General features: G+C 38.9%; 1 protein-coding gene across 1 annotated transcript; it reads right to left on the reverse strand.

Annotated features, from left to right (window-relative positions):
• Positions 1 to 781: 781 nt before the first annotated feature.
• On the reverse strand, positions 782 to 21,429 carry LOC121445272. The gene is made up of 6 exons (XM_041647310.1): positions 21,372 to 21,429; positions 20,524 to 20,692; positions 5,355 to 5,602; positions 4,140 to 4,279; positions 1,305 to 1,451; positions 782 to 826 (listed from the first exon to the last, which is right to left on the reverse strand). Exons 1-6 carry the CDS (start codon positions 21,427 to 21,429, stop codon positions 782 to 784), a joined length of 807 nt encoding a protein of 268 aa, XP_041503244.1.
• Positions 21,430 to 21,927: the final 498 nt, after the last annotated feature.

Genomic DNA, 21,927 nt, shown 5'->3' on the forward strand with positions numbered 1-21,927 from the left:
TTTAACATTTTGAAAAGAGATGAATGTTACACAATTTTTCATTAGTACAACTGACATTTCAAGTGTCATTCAAAGGCCACAAATTGATCCAAGGGAGTAAAGGTAACTTGTCTCATTAAGCATATAAGATTCAGTATAGACTTCAGATGTAGTCCGGCTCCCTCAGAGTCAGCTTTCAATTAGGGTTGAACTTCAACAGTAGGCTGTATTATGGCCTTAAGTAAAGACTGACCTCCTTGTGATGGTGGTGTATTGTATGGAATTTCATATGGAGGGTTTTTAGTCTCAAGATCAATAGGTAAAGGTGTACTGGTAATCACTTTAGAAGTTGAAGGCGTACCTATGTTGACCATAGGTACAGGCTGTAGTCTATCTGAATCAGACTCAGGATGATTCTGAGCTCTTAGTAAATCAAGAACTGATTGATCTTGAGAGCTTGCATTATAATCAGAGGAAGAACCCCAGGGCTCAACTGTACCACTTGGCTGGGGAATCCTTATGCTTTCAACGGGGGGTGGTGGAGGCTCCAAGGGCAGACCTGTTTTGGTAAAAACTCTGCCTGAATTAAAGTATTCCCAGGGTCCCCCAGAAAAAGAAAGTTCTGGTGCTAAGTTGGTCTGAGTCGTATATTGATTCTGAGATCCATTTGTTATGGCTTTAAAAAGGTTTTTGTACTCTTCTAAATTAGTACTATTGTCTGTCCAAGAGTCATCAGTTGTATTAGCATTGAGGGAATTTGCAGGCTCCACACCGTCATCTACAAATGGACTCCATTGTTGAATTATATCTGCCATGATTTTATCGAAAGACTCATCGGAAGTCTCTGCTGCAAAATGCCAGGGTTTAGCACTATTAGTCTTCGGAGAGGTGTATGGCATGGCTGTGTCAGAAAAAAGATGGGATAATGGATTCTTATGCAAATTCCCTGCATTAGGTGAAGGGGTAACCTGATGATACTGAACTAAATTCTGTTCAGAATGTTGTGGAAGCCTGGCAACAGGCAATGATTTCACTTGCTTGGGTAGAAAACTAGCAGCTTGTGAGGTCTGGCTTTTTTTGAGTAACAATTTATAACCATCAGTAAAAGAATTCATATGACTATAATTAAAGATCGTTGGGACATCTTTGATATGTTTGGTTTGTGGAGAAATGCCTATGTTTCCTTGCAAAAACCTTGAAGTGGAGTCAGGTGAGCCCAGGGTTGAGATATTATTATGGCTGTGTCTTATTTGAGGAACATGCTCATTTTCCTGCAATTTCCTACAGTGTAAGGAGGAAGTAGGATTCAGTAGTTTTTTAGATGCCTTGATGAATTGTTTCATCCAGGCAAAGTAGGGAGCTATTCTAATGATGACTGTGGGATTTTGACATATTCTTGAAGTCTTCTGTATGAGGCCCACCAGTTCCCAGCGGTTCTTTAGGAGACATAGAACAGGACTGGCTCTCTGTACCTGAATAAAGAAACCAAGAAATATGTGTCACTTATGCAGTCTACTGTGCACAAAATTCATATACCATGTAAGGAAGAGGGAGAAATTCAAATAATAATCATTATCAAGCAGCCTCCAGAAATTACCAATGTATATGATAAGAGAATATAACAACTGTTGCTACTAACTACAAATTTATGGACTCCTACAACCAACCACTTTATCAGTACTGAATTTGGATTTCTAAACTTTATACCAAACTTAATGTGAAAACAGAAAAGGACCAACTATCTTCTGCATACAAAAATCTTCCCTTCTTTCTGTTTTCCTAGTAACACAACACTCTTTCAAAAGTTCAAGTTTTAAAATTTAAAAACCTTGAAATCATTCTCAGTACCTCTCCTTCTTCCACATCTATTACCAGTCTATCAACAAATAATGATCTGACACTTTAAATAATTTCCAAAAAAGTATTTTAGTAATAATTAAATGATTTTCTTATCTAGGAATGCTCCTATTAATGATAAAACTTGTGCTGTCCTTATGAAAAGGCACACTTTGTCCTTCTTACTTCTAATTTTAATACAGCATCCAAATTTATCCACTTAAAATCTAAGAAAGACTGCTACATCTTTCTGATTAAAAACCTTTCAGTGTTTCCAAGTCTTAACAATGTCAAAAAGCTAACTTTTATAATTGCTTATAAGACCTTTGAAACCCTTGTTACCACCTTGATATCCCCTACTGCTGTTAGCTTGGCTAGGATAGTATAGCTACCTGGCTTCTCCTACCTGTTACATATTTCTACATCAAAATCTTTGTATTGGCTTTTCCTTTACCCTATACTTGTAACAGGGCTCTGATATCCAAATGACTTCTTTCATAATTTCTTCCACAACTCCATTCATACACTTTTATTTTTTACACATGTCTTTCCTGATTACCTAATCCTATTGAACAAAATTATATAAACAAAAACTCTTACATCTATTTTGTGTTGCAAATATTTTAGGTTAATACTGTCTTTAGAGTCCAGTTGTTCCAGACTGCATACAGAATTCAAGGTTATAATAAACACTGTTTTATGTTTGTCCTGGTGTATTTTACTCAAAATATTTAAATAGTACTTGTATTATTTACTTATTCTTGATCACCTTTCAAAAATACATAAAGTCATGAGACCATGAACAGCTCTACATTACCCTAGTTCAGATAAGGTTATTAATGTAAGAATGAAGAATGCATAAATAGTCTCTCATAAAACTGTTGTTTTGCATTTCTTCAACGTCTTCCCTTTTAGGGCATTTTCACATCCACTATAAGTAAACTTCAGAATATAAACTTTGCCATGCCATTTCTCTTGTTAAAATCTTTGCATGGCCCCCCATTCTTTTAATAATACAGTTTGTTTATGATAATAAGGTGATAACATATTTATAATCTGTCCCATAATTATTTGTCTCTCACTTCTCTCCTCCCTCCTACTCTACTTTTCCCCAAAAATCAATGCGCTTTTACATCTTCTAGACTTGTCTTAGTCTGCCTCCTATGACCTGAATGCCATCACTTCATCTTATATTTAATATTCTATTTGGTAAATGGCTTTTAATCTTTAAGTTGTAGTTGAAGTATTAACTTCAACACACTTCAAATTAACCTTCCTTTTACTTTCAGTGCTAATTTTATACTGTTATTGTACTATTGATATCTATTGTATTTACTTTTCCTCCTGGGCTACTATTCTCTGTCTTCTGTATAAGAACGTGAGCTCTGGGTGCTGGGACTAGGATGATTTTTCTAGCACCTCCATACTACTGTAAACCATCTGATGTTTGTGAGTACTCTGGCTCCTCTTCTCCCTTATCAGGCCGACATTCTAAGGACTGATCTCAGTTGTTTCTTCTCTATCTCACCAAATACACAAGAGTCCCCTAAGTGCTTACTTGAAGTTCTTTTGCAACTATGTGTTTCTAGAAACTAACATAAGGCCTGATATTTGATATATATTTCCAGAAATAGTACTGGTATTAATCTCATTCCTTGCAATTATCCACTACAAAACCTAGCTACTAACTCTATAACTTTACATGTGTTATTTCCTCATCTCAATCTGAAACAGTTTTGAACAGTGTTCCATCTGTTCTTGCTTAATTATTTGTCATATCTCAAAATTTAGCATCCATGGCTGGTCATACCATTCAGTAACTCAGTCCAGATCTCCACAGTTCAAGTCAATGCTTCCCTTGAAGTCTAGTCACTAGTATTTGTGTATGTGATTTCAAGTTGTCCAAGATACGTTGGTACCTAAAATTTTTCCTGCATGGGGCTTTGCTTTCTATAGCTTTACTACATGAATGGGTGGACTGGGTTGCATCTGTACCTTTTAAATCTCTCCACAGCTAAGTTTAAGCCATATTGTGTTCATTATCGTACCTACTGAGAAACTATAATAAAATTAGAAGCAGAAAGATTATTGTATTTTGTGTCTATTGATTATTTTATGTATTTCTCATTTGTATCTAAAGCATTCCTTGTGGTAAACTCTATGTCTCTCAAATATCCAATGGAACTTTCCAATTTTTCATATTTGCCTGGCGCCAACTTCTTTGTGTCCTGTTATCTATCTAACATTTGTTTGCTTGCATATTTATAGAATCTACATTTTTATATTTCCTTCCTGTTATTAATATTTCTTTGGTGTGTGATTACCCAGCAGTCTTCTCGTGGTTGACTCTGAATACACAAGCCCTCAGTCTTCTCTAGATAGGAATGTTGATGGTAGCATGTTGAGAAATCTAGCAGCTGCACGTCTATCTTCTTTACTCTTGTGGTTCCAAGCTTCTTGCTACCTGAAGGTGTACATAATGGATGATGCTGAGACCCAAAACACCCAATATCTGACTTTAGTTTGTCACCACCCTCAATTCAATCACATAATCGTCCTAAGATATTCTCCTTTCCCTTCCTTTTCTTCCCCCTACTTTTTCCTTTCCTTTCTCTCCTCTCTTTAGACATCTCCTTATTTAGGACTGTCTGAACCAGTCACACCTTCCTTGACCTACTGTGATGCTTAGTATTGACCATCAACTTGATTGGATTAAGAAATACCTTGGACTGCAGGATGTGCTGGCACAAACCTTTAATCTTAGCCCTCAGGAGGCAGAGGCAAGCACGTCTCTGTGAGTTAGAGACCAAGCCTAGTCTCCAAAATGTGTTCCAGGACAGCCAGGGCTTCTGCACATTACACATCTGTTTTCCAAGAACGCCTATCTCATAAAAGTAGCAATGAAAGAAACACCTTGGAGTACCTTTGCAAAACTCTGGGCATGTCTTGTAGCATTTTCAAAGAGCTAGCTCATGACCACTCTTAACAAAACAATGAAATAATCACTTGAATATGATAACAGCATTGAGCTATGGTTAAAGGTATGAAGTGCATCCTAGTTGGAGAGGTAGTCAACTGGAGGCATGCCTTTCTTTGTGCCTTCCTATACTCCTCTCTTCTACTTCCTGACCACCAAGAAGTGAAGACCAGCCTCCACCACAAATTCCAAGTGTTCCACCCAGTAGACCGGGACAAGCAGCCATATTTGGAACTTTCTGAAACCATGAGTCAAAATAAATCTATCCTGTCTCAAATATTCTCTGTTAGATCTTTCATCATGACAACAAGAAAAGTAGTTAAACTACCTGGGTATAGAAAGAGTTCTGTAGCAAGAGTTGCGACTTAAACCCAGACATATCCCATTCCTTCCTTATGCTTCAGCTTATCTCCCAGTAGACTGAGGTGATAGAGACTTAATGACCTCCAATATGTCTTCTACATTATTCTTCCCACTTCAAAGACTGAATTTCTTTAGAAAATGAGTCATATGACCACAACCAAAAATCACAAAATAGTTTAACTTGAGTCCTTTAACTTACTCTGATATTCATACACATCACAGCTTCTGTATTGGCACTTAGAACAACTTTTCAAGGTTATATTTGGGGACTGAGATAGTGGAATTTCATCCCCGTAGATAGGCTCTTCCAAAATGAACAGGCCAATATCTGCTTTCACTGGATCATTTTCATCTTGAGGATCAAAGTTGGGATGGAGGCAAATTCTTTGTCCATGTGGAATGCTTTCTGGGTTATTTACTCCTGAAATGTCCAGGTGTAATAGTTTCCTAAGGTAAGAGAAGGATGTACAAAAATCTAATTGATGACAATAAATGATTATCCATATAATTTCTTATGAAAGACATCGTTTGGCAGCATACATAAAATTAAGTTATAAAATAACTCAGTTTTTCATTTATATGATATTATCTTATTCCAAGTCATACTGTGGTTATGTAAGGTCTTCTATTGGTCTTTGGTTTCTTCTCGTTTCTACAGCTCTACCAATTATCTGATTCTCAAAAAATTGTTATGCATGCTGGGATCTTAGTGAATTCCATAGAATGGAGATTCAAACTCCATTTCAGATTTAACCATTCTCTAAGTTGAAAAATAAGCACAGACTCTCTGCCAGGGATCCCCAGTGTTCACAAGAGTCTGAGATTCAGGTAGGTAGTTTCCACTCTCCTTTCTGTCCTTACAATCTCTCCAGTCTCATCCCTAATCCTGTAACACCCTGCTTGTATGTGCCTCTTCTCCCACCCTACCTTCAATCTCTGGGGACTCCGCTGGACTTGTTCTGAACCCAGCCTTCCGTCAGTCACTGATACTTATGCACTTTCTGCCTGGGGCCCCCAGTGGACACACTGGTCCTGCATACAGGCAGGTGATTTGTTTTCCTCTCCTTCCTGTCTTCCGTTAAAATCTCTCCATTCTCATCCTCATCCCTGTAGCAGCACGTTTGCAGGGGCCTATCCTCCTACCATCCCTCCATTCCCCGGGGACTCCACCAAACCTTGGTGTGAACAGAGACTTCCTCATTTCTGTGCTCTCTCTCTACACTCTCCACCCACCTCTATCTCCATTCCTTTATTTATTCCTCTGATGCCTCAAAACAATTTCTACCTAGGACACCTAGTACCAAACCTGGCAGGGACTCGGGTAAGTTATTCACACTATCCTTCCTTTTCTCCATTATGACTTCTCCATTCTCACTCTGAGCCTGGTAACAACTTGCTTACAGGTGCCTCTTTTCCCTCCTCAACTCTAGTCACTGGAGAGTCCAACTCCTGGTTCAGAACATAAGTCCCCTTAGCCTATTCAACCTTGTCTCTCCAAATTATTCTTTCTCTTACTGCACCTTACTTGCAAAATCCCCTTTTTTCACCACACCTGCAATTTCCAGGGACCCTGCCTCTCAGTGCAGACAGGATCCTCTTATCTCTTTCCCAAAACCACTCTACGCATTTCCTCTATGCCCACCTCTACTCCTTTGTGCCACCAACTGACAAAAAGAAGCACTTTCTACCATGGAAGCCACAGTCACTGCACTTCCCTAAGATCTAGAGACAACAGCAGAAACCAATGAATAGAGCACCACCCAACAAAGACAAGACCAGATATCAACACCTAGAATCACGTCATTCATCCCAACCCCAGATGCCCAGAAACCAGCACAAAAATGCAAACCCTAACAGCTAAGACATTATGTCTCCACCAGAACACAGTAACTCTACTCTAAGCCTTGAGAAGTGCAATATAGCTGAATCACATGACAAGGTCTTCAAAATACCAATTGAGATATATCCAATGACCTTAACTAAGGTATGAAGAAAACCCTTCATGAAGTCTGTGAAAACACAAACAGTGGAGCAGAATAATGAAAATAGTTCAAGACATGAAAATAAAAATAGAAACACTAAAGAAAACCCAAACTAAGATAAAACTGTGTTGCAGAATAATCTTTTTGTACACTCTGAGTTTGTGTCACTTTGATTGGTTTAATAAAAAGCTGAATGGCCAATAGGTAGGCAGGATTTCCAGGCACAGAGGATGCTGGGAAAAAGAAGTGTAGAGATGAGGAGACACAGAAGAAGCAGCATATGGCAATACAGAGTAAAGGTAACCAAGCCACATAAAATAACATAGATTAAAAGATACAAATTAATTTAAGTTATAAGAACTAGAGACAAACCTAAGCTATCGGCCAAGCTTTCATAATTAATAGTGTCTCCGTGTAATTATTGGAAAACTAACAGACCCAGCAAAAAAGTCCAACTACAAATGGTGCCCAACATAGGGGCACATATTTACACATAAGACCTAAGAAAGCTTTCAAAAAGGTTCCAAACACACAAAAATGGGACCAAACACAGCTTCCTAGTCCCATAGTCTCACATGCTGGCTACCAAAGACACATCTCCTGGCCACTGCCTGAAGGCTTGAGCCACCAGTGCACCACGACTGGGAGAGACCTCCTAAGTATCTTGGCTACAGACAAGGTGAGGAAGCTAATAAAGACTACAGGACAGGTGATCTGTAAGCTGATCCCTTTGCATGGGAACAATCCAGAGACAAGATGGGATGTGATAAACTTGTAGGCTATGGAGTCACCATAACTATTGTTACATGTCATCCTTTCATATTACATGAATAAAAATGTATATTACAGTTTTGTTTTACAGTCCAAATGGACTTATAAAGTTAACAGGTGCCTTTTACCTGATCAACTAGTCCTTCAAAATTCCTGCTTCACAGAAAAGACTGTCAGATATTCTAGTCCTATGGGTTGAAGATGGATGCCCTAGTGTTACAGAGGACTGTCCTACTGTAGGTGAAATTTTCTGTCCCACCCAGTCCTACAGCCATTCATTCCCAAAGAAACACACAGAGGCTTATATTAATTATAGACTGTTTGGCCTATTTGCTCTGGCTTATTATTAACTAGCTCTTGAAACTTAAATTAACCCATAATTCTTATCTATATTTAGCCACATGGATTGGTATTTCTCTCAGTAAGGCATTCTCATTTTGTTTCTTCTGTGTCTGTCTGGTGACTGTGTCTCTGCAGCAAACACAAGGGCAACAAAATTTATAAAAGAAGCAGTTTCAGCTAAAATCACATTTTGACCCTCACACAGGAATAGTGGGTGACTTCAGCACACCACTTTCACTAATCAATAGATCATCCAGACAAAAACTAAAAGGAGGAATGCTGGAGCTAACTGACATTTTAAACCAAATGGACCTAATATATATTACAGAACATTTTACCTAACTACAAAAGGAAATGCATTCTTCTTAGTAGGTAATAGAACTTTCTTCAAAATTGATCATGTATTTGGACACAAAACAAGTCTCAATATATTTAAGAAAATTGAAATAGGAGCCTACATTCTCTCTGATTACCACGGATTAAAACTGAATATCAGCAATACAAACAAAAGAAAGGACACAAACTCATGGAAACTGAACAAGTCACTGAGTCACTGCTGAATTGAAAAATGGATCAAGACAGATAACAAGAAGAGAATAAAAACTTTTTATAACTGAAGGAGAATGACTACACAACATACCCAAACCTGTATATACAATGAAGACAGTTCTAGGAGACAAATTCACAGTATTAAGTGCCTACATAAAAAAATTAAGAGAGCTCTCATATTAACAACTTACACACTTGAATGTCTAGAAGAAAAAGAAAAAATCACACCAAGAGGAGTAGATAGCAGGAAATAATAAAACTGAGGGTTAAAATCAAATCAAAAAAGAATAATACAAAGAATGGATGAAATGTGGAGTTTGTTCTTTGAAAAAAACAATAATATTGATGGTTAACTCTTAGAAAAATTAATAAAAAGATGGTGAAAGAAGATGTAAATTCATAAAATTAGAGACAAAAATGGGGACATCACAAAAAAACAGTGAGAAAATTCAGAGACTCATAAGAACACACTTTAAAATCTGTACTCCCCCAAACTAGAAAACCTGAAAGAACTGAATAAGTTTTATAAATTCAACCTAGAAAAGTTAAATCAAGATCAGATATCAATTTAAACTGATTCAAAACCCCTAATGCAACAGCAGCAGTGATTAAAGGCTTCCCAACCAAAGAAATTCCTATAGCCAAATGGATTCAGCACAGGATTCTGAGAGACTTTCAAAGAATTAATGCCAATTCTCTTCAAATTATTCTGCAAAATAGAAGCATAAGGAACATTGCCTAATTCTTCTTGTGAGAGAATAATAATCCTGATATCCAAACAGCATAAAGACTCAACAAAGAAAGAGAATTACAGCCCAATTTCCCCCATGAACACAGATGCAACAATAATCAATAAAATATTGGCAAATCAAATCCAAGAACACATCAAGAAGATCATCCACCATGATCAAGTAAGCTTTGTCCCAGAGATGCAGGGATGGTTCAACATATATAAATCGATCAATGTAATCTACCATATAAGCAGGCTGAAATATAAAAACCACATGATCATCTCATCTCACTAAAGGCATAAAATATCTTTGACAAAATCCAACATCCTTTAATGATAAAAGTCTTGGAGAGCTCAGGGATACAAAGGACATATATAAACATAATAAAGGCAAATTACAATAAGCCTATACCCAACATCAAATTAAATGGAGAGAAACTCAAAACAATTCCACCAAAATCAGGAACAAGACAAGGTTTTTCACTCTCTCCGTTACTATTCAATTTAGTATTTGATGTCTTAGTTGAAGCAATAAGACAAATGAAGGAGATTAAGGGATAAATTGGAAAGGAAGAAGTCAAAGTATTGCTATTTGCAGATGATGTGATAGTATAGTAAGTGACCTCAGAAATTCTACCAGGAAACTCCTACAACTGATAAACATTTTTGCAAAGTAGCAGAATATGAAACTAATGCATAAAAATCAGTAGCCTTTCTATATACAAATGGAAAAAAAAACCCAAGAAAGAAACCAGGATTGTAGTAGTTTGAACATATAAACTTATAGGAAGTGGCACTACTAGGAGGTGTGGCCTTGTTGGTGTAGGAGTGGCCTTGTTGGAGGAAGTGTGTCACCAAGGGGTAAGAAGGACTACTCTGGCCAGGTATGCCCATGACTCAATGTTATGATGATAACCAACTACTTTCTGATAATATTTAAAGCCTGTTCCATAAGATAGAATGTTGGAGGAAGGTCATTGGTTAATTAATAAAGAAACTGCCTTGGCCCATTTGATAGGCCAGCCCTTAGATGGGTGGAGTAAACAGAACAGAATGCTGGGAGGAAGAGGAAGTGAGGTAAGACGCCTGAGACAGATGCCATTCCTCCTCTCTGGGGCAGACGCAATGAAGCTCCAACCCAGGATGGGCATAGGCTAGAATCTTCCTGGTAAGCGCACCTTGTGGTGCTACACACATTAATAGAAATGGGCCAAACAGTGTTTATATGAATACAGTTTGTGTGTTGTTATTTTGGGGCATAAGCTAGCCAGGGGGCCGGGAGCTGGGAGGCAGGAAAGCAGGCCCACAGCTCCCTCAACAATAGAACCCATAACTGATACCACTAACAGGACCAAGAACCTGTGGCTAGATAAGTCATAGGCCCAAGGGAAGAACCTAGTACTATTATCCTTCTAAAATGGGCATAGTATTAAAACCACTCCTAGTCACTTATTGCCATACCCATACATCAGTGCATCTCTCAGCTCTCATCCAGAGAAGCTTCTTCTTGTGAAGATGGCATGTAACAGAGACTCACAACTGGTCAGCATGTAGAGTATGAGAGACTGCAGAGTGTTCAGCTGCTAATGTGACATCTATTTCATACCTCTATTCCAAAGGACAGAGATCTTCACAGAAGAGGAGGCAAAAAGATCATAAGAGACAGAGGTGGTGGGTGACATCAAAGAAATAGTGTTTTCCTGGTACCAGTGAAGTTGTGCATATAAACTCACAGCAATTGTGACAGCATGCATTTGCAAGAACGAGCTAGACAATAGTCCTAGCATGAAAGGGGGGAAAAGGGTTGTTATGATGTCTCACACCTAGCTCAAGAACTATTGATATTTGATAATTGCTAGAAGAAGAGTCAATTTTCTTAAATGGTAGGATGACCATATCCAGAGGGAGACCCCATACTTAGGAGTAGTTGAACAATACAATTTGGGCTACATGGACCTTACAAAGAAAGATAGAGAACACACATAAATTGGGGTGGGTAGGGAGGTAGGGGTGGACCTGGGTGTAGATAGGGTGATATAGTCGAAATATTGTGTATGAAATTTTCAAAAAAATAGCTAAAATATTATTTAAAAAAGAATATAGAGGATAGGGTCAAGAACAGCATTAAAATATTCCAGAATCAACATCATGAATATCTGAATTGAAACAATGACCATAGGGAATGAAGATAAAGGTCTGAATGACATGGCAACTGAATTGATATCAGAGCAAATCATTTTGAACAAATTCTGCTTATAACCTTAGTAATATTAATGATTTCTGTTTCTTGCTGCATTTGTGATAAAAATGCAATCTCTTCAGATGACACAAAAGACTTCAATCTTTATCTTTCATGAAAAACTAGCATGTCTTCAAGAATAGAGATAATATCTGCCCTTTAAAAAATTTGAGGAGCAAATCTAGTCCTGGGAGCCAACCCAGTTTTGGGACACTGGCAGACCTGGATTAAGCCAATGATCTGACTTAGAGTCTGCAATCTCCACTGGAACTGGAACCAGAGTGGGACTGAACCAGCTACCTAGGACAGAGAGAGAACAAGCCCCACCAGGAGCAGAAGCCGGGACCAAATCTAGTCCCAGGACACAGTCACATCAGGATTGAGCCAACGAGCAGATCCAGAGTCAATGATCTCCACCAGAACAGGTACAGGGGAGTAACCACTGAGTGAATGAGTCAGAGCCAGAGACTGCTGAGGGTCTGGACATGAATCTTGGACCTTCAAGGGAGTAGACCTAAGCCAACACCCAGGAACTAGGACCTCCCAGTAACTAGGCCTGATCCAGGACCTCTGCCAGCCTGGGTGTGGGTGAACTTGGGTCCTCCAAGGGAATAGGCAAAAACCAGATATCTCGGAAGGGCCAGGCATGAGTCTGGGACCTCAGATAAAGTAGGCCTGAGCCAGGACCTCTGTGGGTTTGGACATTGGTCTGGGACATCAAAGGGAATAGGCAGGAACCTGGAACCTCTGCAGGTCCTAAGCAGGTTCGGGCACACCTGAGCCTAGGTCCTCTGAGGTAGTAGATCAGAACCAGAAACCTTTCCAGGTCCAACTCCAACCCAGGGACTCTACAGGAGGGAATTCAGACCAGAATTTACAGACACAGGTCAAAGTCGGTAACCTAGGCCAAAGTTGTCCTGAGGCAAGGAACTCTGCGTTGGGCAACAAATTCCACAGGAGTGAGACTGAAATAGCTACCTATGACAGAGAGGGCCTGAGGAAACAAGCTCCACCAGGAGCAGAAGTCAGGAGCAAATCCAGTCCCAGAAGCCAACCCAGTCCTGGAACACTGGCAAATCAAGATTGAGCCAATGACCTGACTCAGAGTCTGCAACCTCTACTGGAACCAGAGTGAGACTGAACCAGCTACCTAGGACAGAGAGAGAACAAGCCCCACCAGGAGCAGAAGCCAAGAACAAATAGAGTCCCAGGACACGGTCACATCAGGATTGAGCCAGCTACCAGATCCAGAGTCAATGATCTCCACCAGAATATGTACAGGGGAGTAACTGCTGAGCGAGTGAGCCAGAGCCAGAGACTGCTGAGGATCCGGACATGAATCTGGGACCTTCAAGGGAGTAGACCTAAGCTAACACCCTGGTGGGTCTGGGCATGAGTCTAGGACCTCCCAGGAACTGGGCCTGAGCCAGAACCTCTGCCAGTCTGGGTGTGGGTGAACCTGGGTCCTCCAAGGGAAAAGGCAGGAACCTGATCCAGAGTCAGCGATCTCCACCAGAACAGGTCCAACTCCAAGGCAGGGACTTTTGCAGGATAGAATCCAGACCAGGATTTACAGAAACAGATCAGCAACCTAAGCCAAAGTAGGCCTGAAACAGAAAGCTCCAAGGGAGCAGAGCAAAGCACAGGAGCACTGAGCCATCTCTAGAAACAGAAGTAATCAATGGGGTAACTAGAACTGTGACACTGACTGTACCATGAGGAACAACCATCTGAGCTTTGGATTCATTGGCACCTAGAAGATTATTCAACAGAATCTCAGACAGCCCCAATCACACCTATTAGAGGAAAAGATGAATAGAAAAGGTAAGATCACATGCTATACCACAAAGAACAACACAATACCAGTAAACCTAAAGACCCTACAACAGCAAGGCCTGAACAACCAAATATGGATGAATCAAAAGAAAATAATCTAAAAAATACCCTCAAGAGAATGTTTGAAATTCTTAAAGATGAAATGAGAAATTCCCTTAAAGAAATTGAAGAAAAGACAAACAAAAAATTGGAAAATATCAGCAAATCACTTAAAGAAAACCAAGAAAAACAAACCAAACATATAAAAGAAGCTATCCAGGACTTGAAAACTGAAATAGAAACAATAAAGAAAACACAAGCCAAAGGAATTATAGAAATAGAAATCATGAGAAAAAGATCAAGAACCACAAACGCAAGAATGAACAGCAGAATACAAGAAATGGAACAGAGAATCTCAAGTGCTGAAGATACAATAGAGGAAATAGACTCATTAGTTAAAGGAAACATTAAATCTAAGAAAGGTTGCCAGGCGATGGTGGTGCACGCCTTTAATCCCAGCACTCGGGAGACAGAGGCAGGTGGATCTTTATGAGTTCGAGACCAGCCTGGTCTACAAGAGCTACTTCCAGGACAGGCTCCAAAGCCACAGAGAAACCCTGTCTCGAAAAACCAAAAAAAAATAAAAATCTAAGAAAGGCTTAACACTAAATATCCATGAAATATGGGACATCATGAAAAGGCCAAATCTTAGAATAATAGGTATTGAAGAAGAAGAAGTTCAACTCAAAGGCCCAGAAAATTTATTTAACAAAAATCATAGAATAAAACTTTCCCTACCTAAAGAATACCAAATTGACTGGATCAAAAAAAAGGCCTCTTGCCACATAATAATCAAAACAATAAACATACAGAGTAAAAAAAGAATATTAAGAGCTGCAAAGGGAAAAGGCCAAGTAACATATAAAGGTAGACCTATCAGAATTACACCTGACTTCTCGTTGGAGACAATGAAAACCAGAAGGTCATGGTCATGCATTATGCAGACAATAAGAGACCATGGATGCCAGCCCAGACTACTATACCCAGCAAAACTGTCCATCACCATAGAAGGACAAAACAAGATATTCCATGACAAATCTAGATTTCACCAATCCCCAGCCACAAACCCAGCCCTACACAAAATACTAGAAGGAAAACTCCAACCCAAGGAAGATGGCCACACCAACAAAAACACAGACAATTGATGATCTCATAACAGCAAATCCCAAAGAAGAAAAAAATGCCCAAATTATCATCACCAACAATGAAGACTAAATTAACAGGAGATAGAAATCACTGGTCATTAATATCCCTTAATGTAAATGGAGTCAACTCACCTATAAAAAAAAAACATGGGCTAACTGATTGGATATGAAAATCCATCCTTCTTCTGCATACAGGAAACACATCTCAACCTCAAAGACAGACATTGTCTCCGAGTAAAGGGTTGGGAAAAAAATATACCAATCAAATGGACCTAAGAAACAAGCCTGATATCTAACAAAATAGACTTCTAGCTATAATCAGCCAAAAGAGACAAAAAAGGTCATTTCATATTAGTCACAGGAAAAATCCATCAAGAGGAAATTTCAATAATAAACATCTATGCCCCAAAAACAAGGGCACTCTCTTATGTCAAAGAAACACTTCTAAAGCTTAAATCATACATTAAACCCCACACACTAATAGTGGGAGACTTCAACATTCCCCTCTCACCACTGGACAGGTCAATCAGACAAAAAAAATGAACAGAGAAATAAGAGAACTAACAGATGTTATGACTCAAATGGACTTAACAGACATCTATAGAATATTCCATCCAAACAGAAAAGAATATACCTTCTTCTCAGCACCTCATGGAACCTTCTAAAAAATTGGCCACATACTCAGTAACAAAACAAACCTCAACAAATACAAAAAAAATGGAATAACCCAATGTACCTTATCAATCATCATGGTTTAAAACTAGAATTCAACAGCAATACTAATTCCAGGAAACGCACAAACACATAGAAGTTAAACAATGCTCACCTGAATCATCAATGGATCAAAAAAGAAATAAAGGGAGAAATTAAAGACTTCCTAAAATTCAATGAAAATGACCACACTACATACCCAAATTTATGGGACACAATGAAAGCAGTGCTAATAGGAAAGTTCATAGCACTAAACGCCTACGTAAAGAAGCTGGAAAAATCCCACACTAGTGAATTAACAGAACATTTGAAAACTTTAGAACAAAAAGAAGCAAGCTCACCTAAGAGAACTAGATGGCAGGAAATAATCAAATTGAGAACTGAAATGAACAAAATAGAAACAAAGAAAACAATAAAGAATCAATGAGACAAAGAGTTGGTTCTTCGAGAAAATCAACAAAATAGACAAACCTTTATCCAAACTTACCAAAATGCAGAGAGAGAATATCCAAAATAACAAAATCAGAAATGAAAAGGGGGACATAAAAACAGAAACGGATGAAATACAGAGGATCATCAGGTCATATTTTGAAAACCTGTACTCCACAAAATTGGAAAACTTATAGGAAATGGACAACTTTCTGGATAAATATCACTTACCAAAATTAAATCAAGACCAGATAAGCAAATTAAACAGACCTATAACTGCTGAAAAAATAGAAACAGTCATCAAAAGTTTCCCAACCAAAAGCAGCCCAGAACCAGATGGTTTCTGCTCAGAATTCTAGAAGACTTTCAAAGAAGAACTAATACCAATACTCCTCAAATTATTCCACATAATAGAAACAGAAGGAACATTGCCAAACTCTTTTTATGAGACTACAATTACCCTGATACCCAAACCACAGAAAGACATTACTAAGAAAAAGAATTACAGACCAATCTCACTCATGAACATTGATGCAAAAATACTAAATAAAATACTGGCAAATCAAATCCAAGAACACATCAGAACCATCATCCACCATGATCAAGTCAGCTTCATCCCATGATGGAGGAAGGTCATTGGTTAGTTAATAAAGAAACTGCTTGGCCTGATAGGTTAGAACATAGGTGGGTGGAGTAAACAGAACAGAATGCTGGGAGGAAGAGGAAGTGAGCTCAGACGACATGCCGCCATGCCACTGCTCTCCAGGGCAGACGCGATGAAGCTCCGACCCAGGATGGACGTAGGCTAGAATCTTCCTGGTAAGCACACCTCGTGGTGCTACACACATTAATAGAAATGGGCCAAGCAGTGTTTATATGAATACAGTTTGTGTGTTGTTATTTTGGGGCATAAGCTAGCCAGGTGGCCGGGAGCTGCATGGCAGGAATGCAGCCCACCGCTCCCACTACAATCCCACAGATAAAGGGGATTGTATGTTCAACATACAAAAATCTGTCAACGTAATCCACTATATAAACAAGTGAAAAATAAAAACCACATTATCATCTCATTAGATGCCAAAAAAAGCTTTCGACAAAATATAACATCCCTTCATGATAAAGGTCTTGGAGAGAGCAGGGATACAAGGAATATACCTAAACATAATTAAGGTGATATAGAGCAATCCAACAGCCAACATCAAACTAAATGAAGAGAAACTTAACAAGACAAGGTTGTCCACTCTCTCCATATCTATTCAATATAGTTCTTGAGGTCTTACTTAGCTAGAGCAATAAGACTCCAAAGGGAGATCAAGGGGATACAAACTGGAAAAGAAGAAGTCAAGCTCTCACTGTTTGCTGATGATGTGATAGTTTACATAAGTGATCCCAAAAATTCTACCAAGGAACTTCTACAACTCATAAACACTTTCAGAAATGTAGCAAGATACAAGATTAACTCAAAAAAATCAGTAGCCCTCCTGTACACAGATGATAAAATGGCTGGGGAAGAAATCACAGAATCAACATCCTTCACAATAGCCACAAATAGCATAAAATATCTTGGAGTAAGTCTAACCAAACAAGTGGAAGACTTGTATGACAAGAACTTTAAATCTCTGAAGAAAAAATTGAAGAAGTCGCCAGAAAGTAGAAAGATATCCCATGCTCTTGGATAGACAGAATTAACATAGTAAAAATGGCAATCCTGCCAAAAGCAATCTACAGAATCAATGCAATGCCCATCAAAATCCCAGCAAAATTCTTCAAAGACCTTGAAAGAATGGTACTCAACTTCATATGTAAAAAAAAAAAAAAACAAAAAACAAAAAACAAAAAAACCCTCAGAATAGCCAAAACAATCCTGTACAATAAAAGAATTTCTGGAGGCATCACAATCCCTGACTTCAAACTCTACTACAGAGCTACAGTACTGAAAACAGCCTGGTATTGGCATAAAAACAGACAGGAGGACCAATGGAACCAAATAGAAGACCCAGATATCAATAAACACATCTTTGAACACCTGATCTTTGATAAAGAAGCAAAAAATATCAAATGGAAAAAATAAAGCATATTTGACAAGTGGTGCTGACATAACTGAATATCAACATGTAGAAGTATGAAAATAGATCCATATCTATCACCATGCACAAAACTCAAGTCCAAATGGATCAAAGACCCCAACATAAAGCCAGCCACACTGAACCTTATAGAAGAGAAAGTGGGAAGTTCACTCAAACGCATTGGCACAGGGAACCACTTCCTAAATAGAACCCCAGAAGCACAGACACTAAGAGAAACAATCAATAAATGGGACCTTCTGAAACCGAAAAGCTTCTGTAAAGCAAAGGATATGGTCAACAAGACAAAACAACAGCCTACAGAATGGGAAAAGATCTTCACTAACCCCACATCAGACAAAGGTCTGATCTCTAAAATATACAAAGAACTCAAGAAATTGGACACCAAAAGATCACATAATCCAACAGAAAAAAATGGAGCACAGACCTAAACAGAGAACTCCCGATAGAGGAATCTAAAATGGCTGAAAGATACTTAAGGAAATGTTCAACATCCTTAGTCATCAGAGAAATGCAAATCAAAACAACTCTGAGATTCCATCTTACATCTGTAAGAATGGTCAAGATCAAAAACACTGATGACAACTTATGCTGGAGAGGTTGTGGGGTAAAGGGAACACTTCTGCATTGTTGGTGGAAATGCAAGCTGGTATAGCCCCTTTGGATGTCAGTGTGGCGATTTCTCAGAAAATTAGGAAACAACCTTCCTCGAGACCCAGTAATACCACTTGTTGTTGGGGTTTTTTGTCCTGCCCAGTCCCACATTCGTTAAGTCCCAAATCACACAGTTTTACATTAACTATAAACCGATTGGCCCATTAGCTCAGGCTTCTTATTAACTCTTCTAACTTATATTAGCCCATTATTCTTGTCTATGTTAGCCACATGTCTTGGTACCTTTTTAGTGGAAGGACCTCTTAAAAGAGCTGCAAGGTTTTACTGCTAAAGATGAGTCAGGAAGACTCTCTTAAATGATGCACATTTGCCTCTAGCAAATAGAGCCCACCTGAGAAAATGCTGCTATCAGTAAGCCATTTTTAACTCTATTATTTTTGTCTAGAATTACTTCCCAAGATCACAGGCTTTATGTGGATGCAGTTGTCCATTTGGGTGCCATTTGTTGTCGATGTTTTTATCCTACCTGGTTCCTGCAATCTTTAAGTCCCCCAAAAAAATCACACAGAGTTTTATATTAACTGTAAACTGATTGGACCATTAGCTCAGGCTTCTTATTAACTCCTGTAACTTATATTAGCCCACTATTCTTGTCTATGTTAGCCACATGGCTTGGTACCTTTTTTAACGAGGCAGTCACATCTTGCTTTTTCTGTGTCTGGGACAGGACTGCATTCTCTTCCCAAAATTTTCCTGTTCTCCTTGACCCATCTCTACTTCCTGTCTGGTTGTCCTGCCTATACTTCCTGTCTGGCTACTGGCCAGTCAACATTTATTTAAAATATAATTGACAAATAATCCCACACCAACCACTTTTGTGTATATATTCAAAGAATGCTCAATTGTGCCACAAGGACATGTGCTCAACTATGTTCATAGCAGCTTTGCTTGTCATAGCCAGAGCCTGGAAACAACCTAAATGCCCCTCAATTGAAGAATGGATAAGAAAAAATATGGTACATTTACACAATGGCGTACTACACAGCAGAAAAAAATAACGGCAGCTTGAATTTTGCAGGAAAATGGACGGAACTAGAAAACATTATTTTGAGTGAGGTAACCCAGACACAGAAAGACAATTATCACATGTACTCACTCATAAGTGGTTTTTAAACATAAAGCAAAGAAAGCCAGCCTACAAACCAAAGTTCCCAGAGAACTTAGACAACAATGCGGACACTAAGAGAGACTTACATAGATCTAATCTACATGGGAAGTAGAAAGTAAAAAAAAAAGACAAGATCTCCTGAGTAAATTGGGAACATGGGGACCTTGGGGGAGGATTGAAGAGGGGAGGAGAGAGGTAGGGAGGGGAGCAGAGAAAAATGTAGAGCTCAATAAATATCAGCAAAAAAATTTCATTTCATGTTATTAATCTGTTTATTTTTATGTATGCCTGTGTATGCACATACTACAGCAAGTACATGGCACTCAGAGGACAACTTGCAGGAATCAAGCTCAGGTCATCAGGCTTTGTGACAGGCAAGTTGTAACCACTGAACCATCTCTCCTCCCCTAGATATTTTATCTTTCATCTATGACTCCTCAGAACTTAGTTTTGAGCATGACAACAATGAATATTCAATTAATTTTCAATAGAATCGGTGAGAGAAAAAGAAATGAAAAATAAACTGAGAGAAAACAGAAAAGAGATTGGCTAGGTAATTGTAACAAACTGGTTATCTGATTTCAGTACAAGAAAGTGATTCTTTTTTACAGTGATTCTTATCAGCATCTTCTTCATTGAGTTTCTCTGGAATCTCAGCAGGAGTCCTAAAAAGAAAAACTCATTTAACAGATCCAAGACCCAAGAACATTCTTTCTCCCCCTACTCACGTTTTTTTCAGACAGTTAGCTGTAGAGAGAATCAGCCATGGAGTCAGGACAATACCCTGACAATTTCCAGGTATAGCTACCAGCCATGGTATGTCAATGTGGGGTTCCACTGGTAGCAGACTTCCAATCAATGAGCTTGAACGCAGACTCTGTTTCGGCACTTGGGGCACTGAAAGGGGGTATGATAGAAATGAGGATGCTGAAGAACTTTCTATTTTTTTTTTAGTTAATCTACTCAAATTCAGCTGGAAAATTTCTGTTGCATATTCAGTTTGGCCTAACTTCCTTCACATATGTGGTTTCTTCTGTGTGAGTAGATGTGTGATATCCCCCACCATGACCATAACTCGATACTACATCTCTTCTCTATGCATTTAAACTAAATGAAAACAAAGTTTGTACAAGGAAAGGTAGGCAAAGATGTTCTATCTGATGCAGTGCCATTTAAAAGGTGGGGCAGAGCCGGGCAGTGGTGGTGCACACCTTTAATCCCAGCACTCGGGAGGCAGAGGTAGGCGGATCTCTGGGAGTTTGAGGCCAGCCTGGTCTACAAGAGCTAGTTCCAGGACAGGTTCCAAAGCTACAGAGAAACCCTGTCTCAAAAAACCAAAAAACAAAAAAAAAGGTGGGGCAGAAAGTAGAGATAGAGAGAAGAGAGTAAAAAGAATAAAGTGGATGTGTAAATGTAGATGAGGGATAAGAGAATGAGAGGAGGCACCGAAGAAGGAGGCTAAACTAGTTCGGAAAAGGATAAGAAATGAAATAGGGATGAGACAGACAGGAGAATGGTCTTTGGACATAGAAGGGAAAGAAAAATACATAAGGATATTCAGGTATCTATGACTTACCACCCCTGCAGTAGGAAACAAAATACAAAACACAGTAAAACCACAGTAGAGCCTTCATTTTGGCTCTACTGGCAAGAGCTGTGTTGTGGAGATCCTAAGGCAAGAGCAACTCTAACGGAATGAAGCAGAGTTCAGAGGTTACAGAATGTCTGACATCATAATACCTACTGTGAGATTCTTTCTCTTGTAGCCTTCTTAGTGCTGCTTAACATAGGGAACTGGAAATAGCAACAGTTTAAAATCAAGCATTATTTTATTTTTAAATTCTGGGTCTTATAGGGCTTTTTGGCTTAAATGAAATAGGAACTATATTACCTCATGCAATTGAAAACTCAAAGGATAATATTAGCTTCAGAAATAGTTGGGTATGGGTGGCCGAGGGTTGTCCCTTTTCACCTCTAGGCTCCACGCTCCCCTGATAACAGACTGTATGGTGACCCTGATAACACTGTGCTTTCATGGTGTTGAGGCTGGCACTTGCCAGCCACATTGGGATGAGAACCAATATTTTCAATAACTCCAGCCAATTCCCCCTTTCTCTGTTGGGGCATGCAGC

This window comes from Microtus oregoni, unplaced genomic scaffold, assembly GCF_018167655.1.
Source record: "Microtus oregoni isolate MIOR12 unplaced genomic scaffold, Mior012 000171F_ref0000002, whole genome shotgun sequence".
In the NCBI taxonomy this organism is placed as follows: domain Eukaryota; kingdom Metazoa; phylum Chordata; class Mammalia; order Rodentia; family Cricetidae; genus Microtus; species Microtus oregoni.

Coding starts and splice junctions, on each gene's coding strand:
- LOC121445272 (XM_041647310.1), bottom strand. CDS start 21,429: ATGAAGGCTCTACTGTGGTTTTACTGTGTTTTGTATTTTGTTTCCTAC. Junction 5,603..20,523: donor GCTAACTGTCTGAAAAAAAC/GTGAGTAGGGGG, acceptor CTCTTACCTTAG/GAAACTATTACACCTGGACA. Junction 827..1,304: donor GGATGAAACAATTCATCAAG/GCATCTAAAAAA, acceptor GGCATTTTGCAG/CAGAGACTTCCGATGAGTCT.